We start from the raw sequence: 23,676 nt of genomic DNA, 5'->3' as shown, positions 1-23,676 counted from the left end.
CTGTGCTTTAACCCGCTGTGCCACCAGGGAGGGCCTAAACAGTAAATTTTTGATGTAAATTAACTAAAAAATCTAAATATACAGTAACACTTAATATGGAATTAAAAAATTAACTTGTTACTTGGAATCACTGGACTACTTGGAATGCATGGAATCACTGACTTACCAAGTATGTAGAGACGTCTCCCAAACAAAAATATATTGTCACTAAGAATTAAAGTCTCTGAAATATTTCTACTGCAAGTTATATGTTTTTCCAAGGCTAGAAGTTCTTTATCCACAAAGCAAGCAATGATGTCACCATAAATAGTTTTGAAGTTATTGCCTCAGTCAATTTAAATTATATGTTGATCAGAGTGTTCAACCAAGACAGTTACTAGACACTTGTCATTTCCAGTAAGGGTCACCTGAACACTAGATGCTGTCTGTAATGGAAACCTCACCACCTCGTGGAGTCAAGTTCAGAAGCTTTAAAAGTCACACAGTTCATATCCCAGATTTAATTTTACCCTTATGCAATTTAAATTAGAATATGTACCAGTCTTCTAACTATACTATATAATTAAAGCAGCATGTCAAGGCATGTTTCATTTCTGAATTCTTTTTAGATCTTTTTCTTTCCACTAACACTACAATCTGTTATACATTCTTTGGTCAAATTTTGCATATCTCTTACAGCCTTTGTTAGGAACTCTAGGAACCCATTTGTAGGAACTCGATTGACTAGAGAATTTACAATGAAAGAGCAAAAAAGCTGCCTTATATTTAGAATGCCTCATTTATACCTTCCTGAAGGAGGAAGATAAAATAGACTAAATTGTGTTTAGGGATTTATTTTACAAACAATTTTATATTGATTCTCAATCCCAAAAAAATGTTGAAAAATCTAAAAAGTAATTCATAATCTTGTAGGAAAAGCTACAGATAGATCTCCTTTATATCACAGAGGAGGGCTCTAGCTTTATCTGAGTCATGAATAAAAAGATATTGGCACCCAGTACAGGATTATCATCTGCCTACTCAGAAAAATGATTAATTTTAGATAAATGGATGCTGGCTTCAGACACCCTGATTGTATTTCCTGGATACTGCTGCAGCAACACTCACCCCACTCAGATGTTATAAAGTATTCAGCAGGATGGTTCTTTTCTACTCAGTAACACAAAGCATTCCAGATTTAATTTAGTTCCTATATAGAATAGCTGAATTTTACCTCATTCTAGCATCACTTTACCAATAACAATGTCTTACTCCTTAATTTTACTTTGACACACACATATTTGTGGTTCTTTCATTGCCCATCTCTATATTTCATTACATAAAAGTGGCTTAATTATACAGTATTATCAAAAAATTATACCACTTAAAAAAATTAACAAGTTATAGAGAGAAAACGATCAGTCAGATGTGAAATAAAAATTGCAGAGTATGATTATGCTTTAGTATTCCATGAAAAACTTTTTTTCTAAATATTTAGTTTAATAATAATTATAAGGTTTGTTTTGTTCAAAATTAGCTATTGCCTTTTATCTTTAAATCACCAAGGAAAAATCTGTTGAAGGCAAAGCAGATATAAACTAAAGCTAAACACCTGTATTCGGATTCCAATGAAATAAAAACATGATCAAGAATGTCCCTCTTTATCAGCCACCAGTCTTGAAGAATAATCTCATAATAAATGTTAAGACTAGCCTGGTTTCCAAATATATCACTGGAGACAAATTTCTAAGAACTAAGGATGAGTCACTGAACACATATCACAATCCTGACCTCAACCTCTAGAAACTCATTAGTATCACTTCCCACAACCCAGTAATCCTGAGACCCAATATCGACTTTCATTCAAGAGTCAAAGCTTAAAATTGTGTTTTATTGTGTTTACTGTCTTGTTGTCTTATTATTGAAAAGTTACACAAACACACAAATGAGAGAGACATTGACCATGGATTCATGGTCTTTAAGTACAACATTTTGAGTAGTGTACTAGCCATTAAACCCATTAAACAATGATGACACTATCAATTCTGCTTACGATATAAATGAAGTTACTTTTTCTACTGAACCACAGCCAGAAGTGTTTGGCCTCTAACAAAACTAATCTTTTTTTTTTTTTTTTAACATTTTAAATGGACAGGTTTATTAGTAAGAAAGAGAAAGAAAAAGAGAGGCACCTGTACAGTCACAGGCAGGAAGGAACTAAACCAAACTATCCCTATTAAAAATTGTCATCATGGCCCTCTCTGGTGGCGCAGAGGGTTAAAGCACAGCACTGAGAAGCTAAAGCCGCTTCCACATGAGTTCGATCCCCGCCTGTCCCGGAGGTGACCACATGGCGTGGCAGACCTCTCCTGACCCGCCGGCTGCTGCCCTCAGCAGTTACTTCGTCGATCTGCCTGTTGTGCTCCCCACTCTGTCTCTGGTGAAGACTCTCACTGCCCCTGAGCCTCTGGCCTGTACCCCACCTCTGTATGCACAAAAAAAAAAAAATTGTCATCATGAACAAATTTAATCACAGAAAGAACAATCAATACTCAAGTTGTTTGGCTAAAGAGTTAGTAATTCTAAAGACTTATTGATTTTGAGCATCATAGTTGACCCCAAATGTTGCCTTGATACATAAGCCTCACTCATCTTGTGTTACTAATAGTTGGATACACACATACATATATTTAGTATATCATTATTTTTACTGAAAAAAGTAAAAGTGGCCAGACCAATTGAAGTGTCCATTTTTATTCATATACAAAACACTGGAAGACATTATTTCTACCAACTGGGCCATAGGTACAAAGGTAAGACCTTTTTGTTAATTTAGGTAGTACCTTAGTACCTTTCCATGATAGCTTTGCTTATGAGCTCCACTAGGAAAAAACATCCATATTAAAATGGATTATTTTTATATGTGGCTGAAGGGAGCACATGTAGAATAGAGAAGTGATTGTCATAGAGACAAGGATATAGATTGAGAGGCCCATCCCCCACTGTGAAGTTACTATGGTATCAGGGAGTTTGTGCTCCCAAATGAAGCAGACACACCCTTCTATGTTTTCATGACCTATGACTCAGTTCACCAAAATGTAATTTTTTCTGATTATTATATATATTAAAATAATGTTTTGTATCCCAAGAGGCTCTGCAATGTCTACAACTGTTCATGATAGTGGTTTCTGAAGAAACATGGAGTGGTCCTGAATTTGAATGGACAAAAAGGACATTAAATTTAGTGAAGTTGGGAAGGTTGCAGGAAAACATAGGGTTGTTGCAAATCTCTTTTAGATATCTAAGACAGTCAATCTTTAAAAATATTTCATTATGCTGTTTCTACTCTATTGCTGCTTTGGTTATATGAAATAAGAAAGATTTGTAGTTCCTTAGAATTAGATTAATATTTTCTTTTGCACACACACACACACACACACACACACACACACACACACACATATATATATATATATATACACTTCAATTGTAGTACCTCTGTGGTGGTACAAGATATTGAGATTGAGTCTTGGCAGCAATCACCGAAGCACAAATTTGATCCCCAGTCAGGGAGGTGACCCACATGACACAGCAGACCTTTCCTGTCCTGCCCACTGCTTCTCTCAGCAGTGTATTTCAGTAGATCTGCATGTTCTACTCTCTGCTTTGTCTCTGATGAAATCCTCCCAACTCCCTGATACTCTGACCCTCACCCTAGCTTGTATATGCATAAATGAATGTCTTTAAATAAATAAATTTCAATTGTATTCTAAACATTATACAAATGAAATACAATATTTTTTGGAAATATTTCTGAGTCCTTTCGCAAACATTCTAAATAGTTATTAATACCATAAAATATAGTATTCATCATATTACTTCTCTGGATGAAAACATTTAATGATTCTCTATGACCATAAAATTCAGTTTCAATAGCTCTAATACACTTTACTGAAAATATATTTCTGAAGAACGCTCTATTAAGAAACATCTCATTTCCAATATTTTTTGTCATTTATAACATAGCTGTAAAGTAAGTAATTTGAGGACAATATCAACTAGCCTCTTGTTCCCACATTTCCTTAATCTTAAAAGGGTATATCAGTGATGCTAAGTTCCTTTGCAACTATAAACTTATATTTATTCAACTCTGTACACCGATCAAATGTATAGCAAAATCAAATGCTAAAATAGATATTAGCTTACTGATAATGTTCTCTAGCATAATGAATTATTGTTACAAATATATCACTCCAGTCATAAATAACTTTGACTGTTGAAAGCAACTTTGCTGCTATTGAAATATTTCTTAAAGTTATATAACGCTAAATTAAGACGTATTGTGTTTCATGTCACATGACAGAACCAAACCAAGTGTGTTGGTAAATCATGTCTTTAGAGATTTTCCATCTGCCAAAGTAGCAGAAAATAAACATAATTCATAGTGTAGTGTTATTTGTAGGTTCCAAGCTCTCTGTACAGAACTGAGGCACTTAAAATATTTTCCAAGCATACATTCCAGACTTCCATTCCATTTTCAAATTCTGCCTTCGTGGTTGCATACAATTTAGAAAAAACAGCATGCAAGTTTCAATAGGAAAAAAAAAAAAAACTAGGATCATGGCAGTATAATTATCCTGTAATCTTCTTCCTCTGTAATTTACTATCAGTGTTTTCATTTTTCTTAGTGCAAAATGTTTTGAAATGGTCTACTCTTTGACTACTTATTCTACTTTGACTCTTTCAATGATTGCCACTAGGCTTCCAAAACTATTTTAATGACTATATCTTTTTAAGTGTCCAAGAAATAAAATAAAATGAATTTTTTACAAGCCACCTTAATCCTCAAGTTTTTTTGACCTCTATTTACAAATTGTATCATGACCACCCACCCTCTTCTACCTGCCCTATACATCAACCTTCAAGTTCTTGTGTTTTCTTATTTCTCCACCTATTTCTGATGTTTTGTTGCCTCTTTCATTGACTTCCACTTACTCATTTCTTAAAACTAGGTGTTCCATAGGGTACTCTGGCTTATGTTTTTTTCTTTATCTTAGAATCAAACTGGTTTCCATGGTATCAACTTTTCCCTTACAAATGACTATGAAATTTGCAAATTTGCATCACAATCCAGACTTCTCCAGATCTCTAGCTTTAAATTCTTTTTTACTTGGATGTCCCCATGGCAACTTCACTTGAATTTAATATGTACAAACTATTTTCTTCCCCAATCTGGGTTCAATTCTCTATTCTACCTGTATTCTGAAAAATCTTAGTCTTTCTAGTTACTAACATTCAAGTGCAGAGTCACCTTTAAATCCTAGTATTCTCGTTCCTACATCCAGTTAATTAAGTCATATCTACCTTGGTGATGACTTACACATCTTTAATTTCAGCAACTTCCTCAGTTTTTACTTTAATGTCTCAACTAACTAACATGCTTGAAGACCCACCTTAGCCTTAGGCTAGTGAAAAATTTCAATTTAACAGGGTTTTTAGGGACTGAGGTATCTGAACTGTGCTTTGATGATATGCATCAGCTGTGAACACTACGTCTTCCTATTTTGACTTTCAGTCATTTGGCCCAGACATCCCTGAGTGTGGATTATCCTTGTTCAACCTAGTCTAAAAATCATGATCTTATAAGCTCTACCAACCAGCAGTTCCCATGACAGACTCCCACAAATTTATAAACAGAACAACACATGCATTATTTTTTATGAAGACATTGCATTTCATGTTGACTTTTTTTTTCTAAATAAAACAATAATGTAGGCCCTCCCTGGTGGCATAGCAGGTTAAAGCACAGCACTGAGAAACTAAAGCCACTTCCACATGAGTTCGATTCTCACCTGTCCTGGAGGTGACCACATAGCATGGCAGAACTCTCCTGACCCGCCCGCTGATCCCCTCAGCAGTGTACTTCGTCAATCTGCCTGTTCTGTTCCCCACTCTGTCTCTGGTGAAGCCTCTTACCGCCCCTGAGCCTCAGGCCTGTACCCCAATTTGTACGCACAAATAAATAAATATTTAAAACAAAACAAAACAAAACAATAATGTAGAAGTGCTTAGATGATACTGGGAAATTTAAAATAAATCACCACCAATTTCCACTAATTTTAACATTTTGCCAATAATTGTATTTATCATATATTCCCAGAATAGACCTTAGTCAAAAAGCATGAAAATTTTTCCAGAAAAGTTGAACAAATTTATAATTTGACAGTCATAAAACAGTACTCATTTGCCAACCACAGAATACTTAACAGTGCTCTGCCTGCTTTCAGGATTTTCCAACTCCAATTCCTCTATATTTCAAAGGCAACTAACTTTCTAAAACACAGTTATAGTTAAAAGCACTCAACAAATCCCAGTGATTCCCTGTTACCCACAGAGTAAAACTCTAACCTCTCAGTATGGCATTGGCATCCTCCACAAACTGATTGCAACATCCTTTTTGCTTCTTAGCTACTTTCCAGTCACTGTCTTGCTCAGATCAGCGGTTTTACGCTAAGGCTAAAATCAGAGTCACCTGGTGACATTTTACTAAGCATACTTGAGTGTTACATTCCACACTAATTAAAGAAGAGCCAGAAACTTTTTTTTTTTTAATTCTCCACCAGATGATTCTAACAGACAGCCAGAGTTTAAATAACTACAAAGAAGACCTCTCTTTACTGAAGTGAAATAGATAGAGACCTTGGAGAACACACGTCAAAAATGAAAATTCTTGAACCTCACTTTAAGGGTATTAACTAAAATTTTTGAAGAATATAAAGTACGAATCTCCAATTTAACAAAGCAAGGATTGTATAGACTGAGAAATACACTCTAGCCACAATAGACTATTGCCATTTCATTAATGAGTTCTCACATTTCACAAATTTATAACATATGTCTGCTCTTTATATATCCATCTTAAAAAGTGTTTTTAAACCCCTATATTCCAACAACACTTACTTTATTCCCACATAAATCTTTTTTTGTTTTTTTCTTAATGCCAAGTTTAAATGATGGTTCTCTAGCTAGGTTTAATTGTTTCAGCAGTTTGTATTTTCAGTGCTTGTTTATATCTTATTATAGTATTTATTCTCTCTAGCCCTATATTGAACATAATTGTGGGGATTTCAAGCTCCACTAGTAAAATGAATATTTCATGTGTAGATTCAATTTCTGATTTACATGAATGTCTCCACAGTGTTCTGGCATATTTTTCTACACATAGTAGACATATGTTAAATGTCTGAATTGAATAACAGAGTATTCCTAGTCTATGTTCTCCATAATAAATAATTGAATAAATAATTCCCAAACGCTGCTCCATAATGTTTTTTTGTTTGTTTGTTTTTTGTTTTTGTCAAATGTCTTTGTCTCCATGATGAAAAGGGTAATCTAATTTTCCCATTTTGTGCATCTTCAAGTACCCTTTGATTTGGTAGTTAAGCTTACTCTTATTTGCTCTGCTTAGTAGCTTATGTATGCAAAAGGCTTTTCCCAAGGTGTAAGTCATTATGATCACCATTAATGACCTTACACTGATTTTTAGATATGTCAAAACAAAACAAACAAACAAAAAAATGTTTAGTGAAAGTGTGTTGCACAGCTATCAGAGGCTGAGTAGATTCACTATTGGTTTTAACAAATTAAAAGTGAATTTTGGAGCCCTTGGCATCATCTTCACAGGTTTTAATAATAAACAGGAAAACCAGCCAACAAGGAGAGTAACGTGAACCCCGTGCCGCAGGATGAAACACTCCCTCCCTTGTAGGCTCAGCTGTGCACAGGTGCATATGCACACATACCCATGTTCCATGGGTCCACACTCAAGCCTGCAGGCCCCACACACATGTGCCTCCTGTGCCAACATGATCAAGGCCATAGGTGATATAGCCACCAGAGGCTAGTGTGTAAAAAGCCTGCTTCCATCACTTACTCTACAAGGTGATTCAGTGTGTTCTCTTTTCTTTAGTACACAAGTACAACTGAAAGCTTAAAGTGGGATCTAGTATTCCCACGAGTGAATATCCTTATTCCAAAGGAATGAACTCAAGAAGCATTCACAAAATGCTCTTCAACTCTGCTGCTTAGAAGATCATGTGCAAATAAAAGGACTTTAGGGTTATCAAGACATTGATAACATTGAGCTACTCTTTCTAGCTCAATGTTTCTAAAACATTGAACATTGTGGGGTCAATATTCCCTAAAAGAATCAGATAGACTTTTAGGACTCCTCACTTTGATATGGGACTAGAGGTCAATCCCGAGTGTGTGTAGTCCATTGTCCTTTCTTAAAAACTGCAGATTGTTTTGTGTGGAGAGCCTGCTGGCACAGGGGTGTGGGGTTTGGAGTGGGGGGCGGGGAGAGTGGGGAAGGGGCTCCCTGAGGATCTTTTGTCCTTATCTGAGTCTTTCTCCTTTCCTAATTAAAAAAGTGATCACTGGCCCTCCCTCGTGGCGCAGCGGGTTAAAGCACAGCACTAAGAAGCTTGAGCCACTTCCACATGAGTTCGATTCCTGCCTGCCCCGGAGGTGACCACATGGCATGGCAGACCTCTCCTGACCCGCAGGGTACTTCATGGATCTGCCTGCTCTGCTCCCCACTCTGTCCCTGGTGAATCCTCTCACCCTCCGCATCTCTGGCCTGTACCCCAGTTCTGTACGAATAAATAAGTCTTAAAAAAAAAAAGTGATCACTGTTCCCTTTTTGGTGACCTAGAAAAATGTGGCTTAGGTTTAAATTTAAGAGTGAACCTATCTTCTCTCTCTAAGAATTTCATTCTTTCCTCTTAAGAGTAGAGATAAGATCACCTCTTCCTTTTCTATCTTGTCAAGTTCCTCCCTCTATCTCCTTGATGCCTCAGGTCTCTAAAAGTAATAAATGTCCTGGTCCTCTTCATTATTCTTTGGATCTTGCAACCACATAGATTTTCTATATATATGTTACTATATTTTGACTTTTTAGCCTACAAATATTTGATGATAATTTGTTCATCTGTCCCACTCTTAAAGAACCCAGATAGGATGGGGAAAATTTTCCATGACCCAACACATCTTTCACATGTTTTATATTTTACGTATGTTTACATTTAGTTATGTTTTTACCTTGCTCTCCTATGATTCAGGAACATCTCACCCCTATTAGGCTTTGAACTACTAATGTTAGGGACTGAGATTTTACATGCTTGAGTTTCTCATAATGCTGAAGATCTTACCTGGCATATCGAAAGTATGGAAATATCTAGCATGGGAGAGTAAAAATGAAAGATTATCCTTAGATCACATGTATTATGTAGGATTTTTTCTTTCAATTGTCTTTATACAAACTATTAACTATCTTCCATTTCCAGAGAAATTTACCTTAAAGAGGAGCAAAAAGTGACTTTGTAATGATGGGGATGGAGAAGAGGTAATAAATCTCTTTGCCTGAGTTAAATAGCCCGATTCTTTCAAGCTTGTGCAAGGTATTTAAATATCTCTGTGCAAGGTATTTAAATACCTCTTGTTAAAGCAAAACTTTTCAATAAATTTTGGACAAAAAATTTATCTGTTTGTTGTAAATATTAAGTTAATATGTGAAAAGCATTTACTGCACAGCGTAACAAAAATAACCAGTAAATGGTATTTAGTTTTTTAAATCCTTTCTTAAACAGACAAAAGTAAGTTGGGAATTTGTTTTTTCAGAAACATTTGATTCCAGAGAATAAAACATAAGTACACTTCCTGACATGAGTTATAAGTTCCTTATTTATTAGGAATAAGTCGAGTAACAGGGTGGATAGATAGAATAATTGAAAAAAAGATTCCTCTGGAATCTTACATTTCAATCCAAGTTCAGCCACTTGTCAGTTATTTGAATGTGTCTATCTACTCTAAAGAAATGACACTGGGAGGAAAATCACTATGCCTCTTTCCCACTGGAATGTCAGAAAAAAAAATGCTGCTTGAGTCACTTTCCCTTAGTGGATAAAACACAAGAACTATGGCATCTGGAAACTCAAATGTGAAGTGTTCATTGAGAGGACTGCATACAATTGTAATTACACATACCAATCAAAAACTCTCCAAACTGTGTTGTTTCTATTACTACTTGCTCAAAATTTACTCTTGACACTTAAAAGTATGGTTGATTGAAGCAAGAAAATAAAGTAAATTGTCTTTAAGTATTTCAGATAGCTATGACTAAATTTAGAAGACAGCAACTCCACAACTGAAAATCTATCCAGCAGTGGAAAATATACATTGAGAAAATGCAGGGTAAAAACTATTGTTTCTAAATGTGTTACATTATAACACACAAAGTTGTCAGCATCAGATGATTTTTAACTTACAGATGATTTTTAAATTACAATTTCATATGTGTAAATAGGCTTTAAAACAACACCAATTAGGTTATCATTATGAAGAAGGAATATCTTGCTGATATTTTGCATGACTTATATGGGGTATTATAATGATTAATTTTCTTATTAGTGGAAGAACCAAAATATATGAAGAAAAATGGAAACAAATATGGCAGGAAATCACATGTGGTCTCTTTTTAGAGTAGCAAAAAAAAAAAAAAAAGAAAAGGGGGGAGAAACACTGTTCTGTACTAAGAATGGTTTCATAAAGAAAAAAATGGTGTCATTTTATCTATGTGTAAAAGGGTAATTTGCGTTTGTACATGTTTTTCAATAGCAAAATCTTATAATTCTGCCACTGACTTGGACCAGCATTCATACTAACAAGCTCTGCAGTTAGTGTAAGTCCCCACTTTGTCTCTAGTACAGTCCATCACTGGGGATGGGAAGCGTGCCAGAAACCAGGCTGGTATCGTTCATAAGCTTCCACTCACAACATTCTATTGAGAGGAAGGTCTCAGGGAAATGTTTGTAAAATGAAGTTTGTAAAGCAATAATTCCAATTTTCTTATAGTTAACATGGTTTTAGTTGAATAGATGAGGTAAGAAAATCTGTAGACCTCTGTGGCTTAAAACTCTCTCTAAAAAATGAGCTAGTTCTACAAAGGAGGCAGTGTAAAATCAAGATATCTTGATATATTTCAATGTGAATGTAAACATTAACAGAATTGAATTGGAGAGTAGTTTTTATGAAACATGAAAAGATAACACCAAAGGATGTTGGCCTGGGGATAAGAGTTAAAAACAAAATGCAAATTGAGATACAAATGGGATATTTGTTAAAAGGAATATGTTTAATAAAGAAAATAACAGTTAAGAGGTTGTCATTTTAAATTTGAAAGGGTTGAGCTACATACAAGGGGGATGAGTTATAAATGAAATTATAATTCAAGAATGTTGTCTATAGAGAAAATACTGGGATGGAAATGCATTTTTTTTCATTTTTGTCAGTCCAAGCGAACTAGTTGATGCTTTAAATTAAGGAATCAGTAAATTAGATTGGGTTTACAGGAAAGACTCCATGATTAATAAGCAACGTCAATCAAGAGATTTGGCAATAAATATGATATGTACCTCCCAGGTCAGAATTAGCAAGCAAGATAGAGCACAAAGCCTCGGCATTATCCAGATTTGGGTGTAAGAAGGAGTTCGACTAGGCCACAAAAGAGATTTGGAAAAAAAATTCAGGGAAGTTTAGAGTCACAGAGACCAAGGGAGGAGAAAAGGCATAAAAAAGGATGCTGTGGCCAATGTAATCACACTGTGCAAAGCACATGAAAGAATGAGAGTGAGAATAATCTAAGCCTGGCAGATGACAAGGTTTCTGTGTCCCTTTGTAAAAAGTGTAGCACTTCAGGCAATGATGAAATGAAACACTGAGGAATGATAGTCAATTCGTATATATCAAACAATTAAATAATTAAGTCACCTCCTCACCTCTAATTTATGGAATGATTTATCATGATATATTACTAAAATCTGAAGAATAATCTGGAAAAAAAACAAACATGGGGGATGGAGGGAAGAAAACAGTACTCAAAGATTAATTTTTGAAAATCAAATAGTTATTTTCTATTCTTGTTTTAAAATTAAGATTTAAAGTTCACTTAAAGGCAATTTTAAGATCAATGATGTATGTCTAAAAATAGACCTTTAATTCAGATTAAAACTTGAACTGTATACGAACTTTCATAACAGTCATCATTATACAGAATCAGATTTGGGTCCTTACAGTCTTCAATTAGTGCAGAAGTATCTCTTTACCTTAGGGATATTGTTGATAGTGTCTATGAATTTTTAGCAAACTACATTCCTTTTCACTGTGGACAAAAAGATGGATATTTCCACATCTGACTTACAAAGGCACCTGTCTAAAGATATCGTTGGAAATGAAATCCTCATTTCTTCTATGGTTATGTTGAGATTTGAGAACCCTGTTAAAAATTTTGCTTGCACACTCTGGCCCTTTAACACTGCTGACATTCTGACTCACTGAGACATTATGGAAACCAGAATAGAACACTGGACAGCCCACAGCGCCCAAGGCACTGGCAGTTGGAAGAGTGATGGAGGGTACTTGGGACTTCAAGGATAGGTAACAGAAAGAAGCACTTGAACAATAAAAGAAATGTAATGTTGATCTGGAGAGAAGACAAGATTTTCAAAAAGAGTAAGTTAAAAACAGATTTTTGTTTGTTTGTTTGTTTTCTATAACAACTCATTTTTTTGAGGTTTGTTGATAAGGCAAAAAAAAAAAAAAAACAGTTTAATCTTCTTATCCAAACATTATTAACTTGTATTGTACTGAGTAAAGGTTAAACAAGACAATTAAGACTTAAGAAAACTCCAGATTTAAAAAAAAAAAAAAAACTCATTGACAAGCTAAATTCATAAAATAAATTAGGGAATTATCCTAAAAATTTCACAAATCAAGAAAAATCTATAATTGCCATTACATAAGGACATTTTAATGCTGTTACTGTCAATGACTATCAGCAGATATATGTCTACAGATGATGCTCAAAATTATAAACCTTACAGTTACCTTTCATAAATATAAAAATAGATCATCTTTCTCTGTGTGTGTGTGATTGTTAAATGGTTCAGAGATAAAATATACTATAACATTAAAGGAGAAAATAATTATGTAAACAAAAGTAAGTTTTCAGTAAACTAAGTTCACTCTGCTCTAATTCATAGATTTTTTTTCTAGTATGTATTATTTATTTCATTTTTTAACTTAAAAAAAATACCCTCTGTAATCCAACCCTTCTTTGAGCATTCTCTTTCATTTCAAAGACATTGTTTATGATAATACAGTAGCGTGTGGCAAACTAAGTAAACGGGTATTTTTTTTTTTTCAAGAAGAAAATGAAAGTAAGATTTCATCACTGAAGAGATATCCTGAAAATATTAATATTGTGGAAAACTAAAAACTGGAGTCATCTGAAGGATAATAGTACTTATTATGTCCGGCTTAGTCCATTGCCAAAAGAGCAGCAAAAAGCCTTGTCCATCGGAATGTCCTCTACTACCACAAGTTCCACGTGGCAATTACTTGCATTTACTTGAAGAGAAGCAAAGACTACACCTGAAGAAATTCCTTATTCATAGGATGTTTGTAGTGGCGGAGATAGCAGCAAACACAGAAAAAAAAGTTGTATCTGATTACTTTGAACAAATATTTCAGCTAATTTCAAAACGTCGCCTAGGAGAATTAGTGACAGGAATATTGCTCCTATATCCTAGTTCTATTCTGCATATCCTTGAGACGTCCAGTGGTACATTTTACCGAATTCTTTTAGAGTATCTTAAACATAAGAAGAAGGAAGACAATTTTTTTATCCAAAGAATGAAAATTATAGTAGTATCTCATAACATCCCGACAAGGTTCTTCATGCAATGGCACATTTCAGTAATAAATGCGCCAGTCATGTATCTTGATGATGTGACACAATCACAGTCCCTTGAGGAGGTGATGACAGAGTTTCTCACCCAAACTCATAAACTGGCACTTTATCTTTTTAAGACTGTTAAAGTGGGCACTAAAGGGCCAGGAGATAACTTGCACCAACTTATACCTGAATTAATTCTCCCAGAACAAATAATAAAGTACCTGTGCAAATATGAGGAATTCATGGATCCAGAAACTTTCATAAACATGTATAATAAGCCTACACATGTCACACTGGATTCTGAGGTTGTATGGCCCGCTCCTTCCCGTTTTTAGACTTGATAGAGATGATGTGGTCAAATCTCCCAAGGAACTTGTTACTTAAATAAAGAAAACTATGTTTACCTTGAATCTTTTCATTAAAAAAGGGACAAAACATTGCACTACACATAAAAGAAATGTATTAAACATAATATTTTAAATTGATCTGTTTGATGTTAAATTCAAAATATTAGTTTAATAGGTGGAAATGTTTAATAAATGCATGATAAATTCTCAAATGTTAACATTACTTTGATAAAATCAATTTTTTTGAAGAAAAATAAATGGAAAGAGCAAACGATTTAAATTTTCATTCATTCTCTCTACAGCACCCTATATGTGGGTGTTGCTACAAAGAACAGCAACCTATGTTCAGGAAATACAAATTTTAGGGAGGAAATGGGATCCTGAGTTGCTTCTGACCTAAGAATAGGAGAAATTATTTGTAAGTTTAATCCTTTCCTGACCTTTAGTTCGGGTTCTATGTAGTACAACTTATAAGCGAAATCATCTGATATGTTTAAATGCATTCTGTCTGATTCAGACATTTATTTGTTTTCTCCTTTCTTTTTCTATTGTTTTTCCTCTGCCATCCTAAAGTCTTGTAAAGAGCTCAGAGTACATAACATATTGCTGATTAATATTTGTTGTTTAATATTTAATAAATTAAAATATCATATTTATAAACTCATTCTTAACTCTTCTTAATGTTAATTTTTCTAACACACATTCCTCCTGTTACTAAACTGAATAAAGTTTCAGGATTTGTAAAAGGGACACACACCATTCTGTATTTAAATCTGTATTATAAAATTAAAAAACAGGAATGATCTTTTCATTCTCTTGTCAAATTACTAAAATATCTGAATTTGAAAAATTTGAATTGCATTCTGAAATTGTGGTTTTTTTCCCCAGAGACTGAAACAAATAAACTATTGAAATGATATAACAATATCTCTGCCATTAAATTCAATGTCCTTCATAAGGTATTGAAGCAATCTGGGGAAAACAGAATTGAAGTAGTCAATATATTAATATTTTTAATTGCTTAAACAAATTAGAGCATTTAAATTACACTAAAAAGCATTCATCTCAGGTATAAGAAGGGAGAAATTGATTATATGGAAACTGAACATTATATATTGCTTTATAGGAAGTATGCACATATAACCAAATTGTTGACCTTATGTGGAATCATATAGAGATAAATTTTGTAAATAGCAAGAACCATATCTTCTGTATACCCTGCTATATCCACAGCATCAGATAAACATCTGTCAAATGTAAGGTATTTGATAAATTGTTTTGCATGGAAGAATACAATGCCTTCAGATAGTGTAATTCCTGGTCATTTTATAAAGCTTTTGTATTCTTAAATTATATAGTGACCTCTACATTCTTTATTACATAATTCAGAATATTTGAGCTTTGGAATTACTGACAAAGTTTACGTTTAGTTTTCTGAATTCAGGAATCATACAGATGACTTCTTACTTGTTCTCTCAGCCTTTTTTACTTACTAAGCAGGTTTTCAGATACCATCCCCATTTGAGTTCCTAGCCAACAGTGAGTGAGTAAGTGAGCTGATTACAAACTGCCTTCTAGTCAACCTTGAATTTCAAACCAGCTTAACTGCCACTGTGTTGAATAGTGAAGATGAACTGTTCCCACTAAACTCTGTTGACATATAGGCCTATGAATAACCTAAAATACTGTCATTGATTTAAGCCACTAAGTTTTGGGTGAATGGTTATGCAGAAGTCTAGAAGATATAGTGGGAGAAATTTGAAGGGTAGAAGGATGGATGGATGTCTGGATAGATAGATGGATGAATGGTGAGTTAATAGATAAATAGATAGATAGATACAGACAGACTATGATACATTTATTTATTTATTCAATCTTCGTACCTAGTATTTACTAAATATCAAGTAGTAATTATTTGCTAGCATGTCAATCACTGTGCTATCACTGAGTTACAAAATAGTAGTAAGATGTGCATCCCCCAAACTGTACAACAGAGTTTTTTTACTAGTCTATAATACTTTCTGGTATGATAAAATACTGAGTGGGATAGAAAATTAATAAATTAAGCAAACAAACAATAAAAATCAAAGTTGTTTTTAAAGGAAGTTAAATGCCTACACAATATTTTTATTTACTTAGAATACTGTTACTTTACACTTAAAAATTCACAAATTATTAACTATGAAAATAAATGGAAAATAAAGTATGAGTAAATCGAGCTACTTATATACTTAGTTATTTTAGGGGAACATGACAGAATGCATTTATTCAAATGAAATTTACCCTTCCTTGTAGTCACCTTGGCAGGGTTCCTGGTGATAACAATGCTGGAAACATTTCATGAGTCTTTAATAGCAAATAAACTATCGGGTTTATAAATCTAAAGGAGTTTAAATAGTTTAGCCTAGTTTAAATTTTTTCATCCCTAAATTATATAGACTCCATCTTGATTGCTAACCTTAATATTCAATTTTTGTCCATGGAAACATATGCTAGATATTGCTCTCATTCTCAAAGGAAGGTCTGCTCTCATTGAACATACTGAAAACAGTGTGACAGACATTTTCTCTAAGGGGGACACAAACATGTTTCCAGTAACAGTTTTATTATTAAAATTTCTATGTAGGTCATTAATATCATGTCTTTAAAAGTAGACAATACACATTTAGTTATATATGTTTCAGCATATATTATAAAATACAGAGATGGTATAGCCAGACCTTACGAGTATGATTTACTTTGATCAAATCCAAAAATAATAACTCATTAAGCCTCAGGGAAACTAAAGAGGTAATTTCCAATCCAATAGTATTTATAGTTTCCTTACAATAAAACTTTATATATAGCCAGAGTACAGGGATTCACCCAAACTGAATACCAGTAGTTTAACACTGAATACTCAACATTAAATGATCATATAACATACACTTATGTACAACAGTCAATGAACACCTAACATTTAAATGGTGAACCCAGTACCATTCTAAACCTTTTGTTTGATATGGGTACTTTAGCAATAGACTGACACATTCATTTTATGCCTACTTCAGAGCACACGAGGACATTCAGGAAGGTTATAGTTTCCTTGAAGGATAACTAAAGTACTGTTATTTGGAAAGAAAAAGACTTCCAGGGTGAATTTAAAATGTGTTCTATCTTCATTTTAATTAAAGCAGTATCTGGATTCCTTCACAGAAAATTATTAATACAAAAAAATTATATTTAGTGACTTTAGCAATACAAATTCACATTTCGACTCAGTTAAAACTATCCCTAGAAATAAAATTCCTCCAACTTCCACAGGGAAGTGGTAGTAAGATAGCATATTACCAACTTCAAACTGCAAAACACTTTTAGATAATTTCATAATGTAGTGAATAGCTTAATTCAGAATTACAGTTCTCCCCCTTGTGGCCAATTATGTAAATTTGCAGGTTACCTACAGATAAAATTTCTACAATACAGATAATAAGAAACTATTAAGGCCCTCCCTGGTGGCTCAGCAGGTTAGAGTACAGCACTGAGAAGCTAAAGCCATCTCAGCATGAGTTCGATTCCCACCTGCCCGGGAGGTGACCACATGGCGGTGCAGACCTCTCGTGACCCACCCGCTGCTCCCCTCAGCAGTGTACTTCGTGGATCTGCCTGTTCTGCTCCCCACTCTGTCTCTGGCGAAGCCTCTCACCGCCTCTGAGCCTCTAGCCTGTACCCCAGTTTTGTATGTACAAATAAATAAATCTTAAAAAAAACAACTATTAAAAGAACCCCCAAAATACAAAATATATGGTCTTTCAAATATATGCTCTTCTCATCTTGCTTTATCGATAAAGATTCTGAGACCTAAAGACATTACATTTTACTAATAGTGAAAACAAAAGTTGGTAACAGTAACCCCCAATTTCTATTTCACCAGTTGAAAAAATGGTGGTAATGTTTCATTCAGGGTTTGATTTTAACATTGAGCATTTTCTTACCTGCTACATAATATTCCTCCTGTACCCATATTGTGCATTCTGGATTTCCACAGGTATTTCCACATGCTCTAGACAGAATGTGCCATGCCTGTGCCCTCCCTGGTGGCGGAGTGGCTTAAAGCACAGCACTGTGAAGCTAGCCACAGCTGCTTCAGTGCAAGTTCGATCCCAGTCCAGGGAGGTGACCCACATAGTGCAGCAGACCTTTCCTGTCTCGCCCATTGCTCCCCTCAGCAGTATGTTTCAGTCAATCTGCCTTTTCTGCTCCCTACTCTGTCTCTGGTGAATCCTCTCACCCCCTGTACCTCTGGATTATGCCGCAGATCTTGTATGCATAAATAAATAAATCTTAAAAAAAAATGTAACCAAACACACTGTAGCATTTCTCCTGTCATATTGCTGTTGTTTATCTGCATATTTAGTTCCATGCCAGCACCTGTAAGCAAATACCATTTTTATTGAGGGGGGGGAAGATGAGTATTTGTATCTTTAGTATTTCATTTTTAAAAGGAAACATTTAAAATTCCTATAAGAATTTCTATATAAAGTTAATCATATATTTATCAAAATGTTTGTAAGATTTCAACATATTAGAATATGCTTATATGATTGATCAGCTTTTGGTCATTGTCCAAGAAGCACTTTAAAATGGCAAAATATAATAATTTTACTTTATCAGAAATCTTCAGCTTTACCCACATAATTATTTCTTTCACTCTATTTGGAAGCATACCAAGAATGCATCCTGGATGTGATTCAGTTGAATTTTTGTATTTATATATTACTACTCACTGAGCCAAGTATAGGAGCTCATTCTCAATTCATTGGAATAAAAATACCCTTTCCTGTGGGAGTATTTGAGCAAGTCACTAGTAAAGTACACATGTTCCCCACCCCCCACATTAGAAGATGCTTTCTTAATGTTTTTTTAAGTCCTTGTTTCATTAGTCACACTTATCTGTTCTTTGAGATGTATATATGCTTGATATGTCTAATTTGTCTGTTATACATATTTGTTTAGTCTAAAGTTAGAGTATAAATATGTTTCTTTTTAAGTGTATAGTTCATATTTCTGATATGTTTTTAAGAAGCTAAGCATTTTTAAAAATACTACCTAAAAATAGTACATTAAATGAACAATCTTGATTATGGAGGGTGAGATAAAAGTCACAGTATTAAACATATTTACCTTTTATAAAAATTAATTCTAGTGTAATGGTTTCCTCTCTCTCTCTTCCCAGCTTATCCTGAAATTTTTCAAGGCAAAAACAATACACTACTTCACAACCAACTTTCTTGTGATAAAAACTACATATATTGTAATATTGTAGTTGATTCTTCACTTTCTATCCTATATAGAGACAGTTCTTGAGTATATACTCTTTCAATCAAAATCAGAATAAATAAAAATTAAAAGAAATGAAACGAACAACAATTGTTATACATAAGCTAACCCATTACATGTCTTTGGCACATACTAATTTATTCCTTTTGAGGCCTCTGTTCTTCTATATCCTAGGCTCTCCAAGAATGAAAAAGAATTCCATGAATCCCTTGTGCTGTTATACAAAAAGTAAAGATTAAAAGAAAAGACTCTTCGTCTTACAATAAGGCAGTCAGAAGTAAGAATAAGGTGCTTTTTATTAAAATTCTGAATCATAGTGTTCAAATGAATGATTATCTTACCCTATAAGAGAATATCCATGGTCTAGCTCAATATTTTCCTTAAAAAAAAAAAAAAAGTATACTAACTGAATCCATTCTAATGCAGAGGCAGAGAGAAAATGAAAAACCAGGAATCTGGAAGATTATGACATCCACTAAGTACTGTGGAGTCAGAGGAACAGTAAAGAGTGCGTCATTTTTCTTTAAGCTGATGGGAAGCCATTCAAGATTTTAAGTAAGTCATAATTGAATTGATTTGGCTGCTGAGTACAGAATGGCTGGCAGGTGACATGTTGGTAGAGACAGGCACTGAGTACATTATTATACCTCTTCTGACCCATGAGGATAATAGTTTGAATTAGATGAAATGATTGAAAAATGGATCGAAGGAGATCAATTTGAGAGACAATCCACAGGCAAATAAACACAGGTTATGAAGAAGATAAAGTAACAAATATATTATGTGTCCAGTTTTCCCAACAAGATGTTATTATATGGGAAGCAGGAAATATATGGGAATATGGAGCTTTCAAGGGAAAACTTTCTTTCAATTACTGATATGGCTACAGCAGGTTGAAACCTGATATGGAATGAAGTATAGAGCACATAGATTATGTTAAATTTTACACTTTTTGAAATTTTTAAGGACTAATATATAATTTCTGATACGATAACTTCTAGGAAAGAAAAGTGAATAAAATTTGGATAAATTAAAATGAATGAAAGGAGAAATTGTTCCAAAGTTTATATTGATAATTATCACCACCACTTCCCTTAACTGTATATCTACATTTACCACAGCCAAAAATAAAACCATCAGTGCTCACTGAGCTTAATTCCTTCCTTTAGTCAAACAAAAGTCATTCAAAACATTAATTAAATAATTATCAGTTGATTGCCATGGTGTCAGTTATGTGTGTCTATATGACCCCCTAACACATAACTGACATCATGGAATCCTCCTCAAATTCATTGATTTATCATGTATTCCATTCACAATAAAACAGCTATTATTTGGCATTATGTTGAAATGGCTTTCTCATGGGTTTCTTGATTGGCTATGGAACCAGAAGACATACCTTGAATTCCATTCTCTCTTTGCATTGTCATTAGCCAGTATAAACTGAAAAAGTGTACCGGGCATTTTGTCAGGCATTAGAGATCATGATACAGTATAATCATAAATAAATAAGAATAATTTATACATCTGAACAAATAAGTATAATTTATACCCCTATCTCAGACATATAAAAGAAAACCTACAGATTGCAATGGTTTCCTAACTTCACCTAATTTTGGCAGATGAAAAGGTAACTTTAAGGAAAAAAGATACAAACATTCCTAAAAGTTAAATAGAAGTGAGTCAAATAAAAGATAAAGAGTAAGAGGTGAATGTTCCTGGCAGGGGACTTAAGAGGACACACACACATACTCTCTCTCTAGCAAAGGGCTGTTCTAAAATTTAAAGGAAAGAAGTCATATTGTGCTGCAAGAACTGAAAGAATTTCAAAAAGGCAAGATATTAAAAATGAAAGGCTGTCATAAGAGATGCGATTGGATAGTTAGGATACTTAAAGCTATATAAGTACCATGACTTTATCTCCAGTGAAACAGCACACACTGGTGCTTCAGTTAGTGGGATATTATGATTAGATACGCATTTAAGAAGGGCCTTTTGGGTTGCAGAGAAGAAACTGGAAGAAAACCAGTTGACTATATTGGATAAATACAGCAGGTAGGAGGCTACTCCCATAATCAAGGAGAGAATAGATGGGAAGTATATAGAAAGTTAATGACAACCAGAAGAGAAAGAAACAGCAAAAAATAAGAGGTATATCAGGTATGATCTGACTTACTGAATTTGAGGTGTCTGAAAAATATCAATATTGAGCTATCTAGTAGACAGTAGACTGCATTGCTCTGGAACTCAGAAGATGGGACCATACTGAGCTGGAGGTTTAGAAATCACCATAAAATTACTGAGGATTCAGTAGGAGGGCAATCACCCAGAACAAGTATATAGACTGAAGTCAACCTACTTTAAAACTCTGAGTAAATACAAGGGCAGAGACCCACAAAGGGGTCTAAAAGACATTTTTAATTTACATTGCCAAAAATAAAGAGATAAAAGCAGATGAGGGTTGTGTCACTGAAGCCAAAGGGAAAGGACATTTCCTAAAGAAGAAAGTACTCAAAAGCATCAGTTTCTGTCTCAAAGCCAAGTAAGAAATAATTGAGATAAAGATTTATTGACATGGCTTTCACTGGTGATAAGGAAATATGATCATGTAGTGGAGGCAGAAGCAAATGCAGAATATTCATTTATCTATTTTTTTGTAGAAGAAATAGGATACAGGCCAGAAGTGCAGGGTGTGTGAGAGAGAGGATTTGCCAGAGACAGTGGGGAGGAGAACACATGAGTCTACTGAAATACACGACTGAGGGGAGCAGGGGAGACAGGAGAGGTCTGCTGCACCTTAGGTCACCTCCCTGAAACTCAGTGATACCAGTGAGATTTAACCCCTAGGCCACCAGGAAGGTGCACATTGCAGTATTATAAAGAGTAAGGGATGGATGAGAAAATAGAACACGTATAAATGATAGACATGACTGGTAAGTAAGGCGTTCGTTGCTAGTGAATTTGAGGAGTCAATATGAAGGTTCAATTTAAGATTGTAAAATGTTTACGAAAATAAGGACCACCAATTCACTCTAACTTCAAAGATGGAATCTGTCTTTTATAATGATATTAGATGGCAATCATGGCCCACGAGACCCAGTTTCAAATAGCAGAGATGGTCTTATACCTAAAGACCCTCAAATGATTACCTGTCCAGTTCTAGAAAAGAATGACTGTTCAATAAACATTGCTTATTGAGCAAATGCTCTAACTTCTAGTAGAAACATAACTGTACTAAATGTGACTTTAAAATGTATGTGAGCTCTAATGTCACAGTTCAAACCATGAGTCATTTCTTATTTTCCTAGAAATAAAACACTGCCCTGAAGATGTTAAAGACTAGACTTCTGTACCCAAAATTTATTCATTTGTATATGTCATACAAAATAAATTAAAAGGTTATCATTTCTCCTAAGACCATGAAACCTGACGAGGAACATTTTAATGGTTTTCCCTCCTTTCTTTAGGGATATATGACCTTGCTATCACTGTATTGTAATAGGAAATTGGCTGTATAATATTTCTCTAGTGTGAATTATTTCTTTTCCAGAAGATAAAAAGCTGTTATTTTATTGGCTCAATGATGATTTTTTAAAAATAATTTATCAGCGATCATTACATATATATATTTTCCCTTCCATGATTCCTCCACAAATCAAATGAATCTAAAATAATAAACTTCAAATATTTTTTGGTTCTCACTTGAAAAGGGATTCCAATTATCTTTACACTTAAGGGAAAAAATGCCAAAAAGCTTTAATCTTATTTGTATTCCTCCCTGCTGTACCTGGACCTGTACATTATTATTTTTTTTCTGCAGGCTGCATCATGTCCATTTATATTTTTTTGTCAATTTTCAATCTGTTTCTTTATAATTACCATTACTTTTTTACATTGATTAACTACACTGCATATGATTTAGAGGAATAATGTCAGCTCCTTCAGGTATATGCTAGTACATTACCACCACCACTAAGGCATCCATAGTTCTCTTCCTTTAGGTATATGTTTTCACCCACCACCCAGTCTGTATATCCCTTGTCCCTTGTCCCTTTCCCTTCTCCACTCCCTCTTAACCTCAGAGTCCTCAAAGTGTTTATCAATACCCACTAGTTTTTGAAAGTGTTTTATGTTACCAAATTATCTGCTATATAAAAGTTCGGCATATACTTTGTATTATACTGGCATTTTGCTGAACATAGTTATCTCAAATAACCTCCACTTTATTGAAAATAG

The 23,676-nt window shown here is 34.2% G+C and overlaps 2 protein-coding genes across 2 annotated transcripts in view; one reads left to right on the top strand and one right to left on the bottom strand.

Annotated features, from left to right (window-relative positions):
- Positions 1-23,676, bottom strand: part of ZNF804B (zinc finger protein 804B) — a 449,440-nt gene that overhangs the window by 402,571 nt on the left and 23,193 nt on the right. The gene's annotated exons all lie outside the window — the stretch shown is intronic.
- LOC101619741 (chromosome unknown open reading frame, human C7orf62) lies at positions 13,348-14,109 on the top strand. The gene has a single exon (XM_004676664.1). The coding sequence runs from the start codon at positions 13,348-13,350 to the stop codon at positions 14,107-14,109; it is 762 nt and encodes a 253-aa protein (XP_004676721.1).

Source organism: Condylura cristata, unplaced genomic scaffold (genome assembly GCF_000260355.1).
Source record: "Condylura cristata isolate star-nosed mole 26May11 unplaced genomic scaffold, ConCri1.0 scaffold00005, whole genome shotgun sequence".
Lineage (NCBI taxonomy): Eukaryota > Metazoa > Chordata > Mammalia > Eulipotyphla > Talpidae > Condylura > Condylura cristata.
This window is presented reverse-complemented; position numbering and strand designations above follow the sequence as displayed.

Coding starts and splice junctions, on each gene's coding strand:
- LOC101619741 (XM_004676664.1), top strand. CDS start 13,348: ATGTCCGGCTTAGTCCATTGCCAAAAGAGCAGCAAAAAGCCTTGTCCA.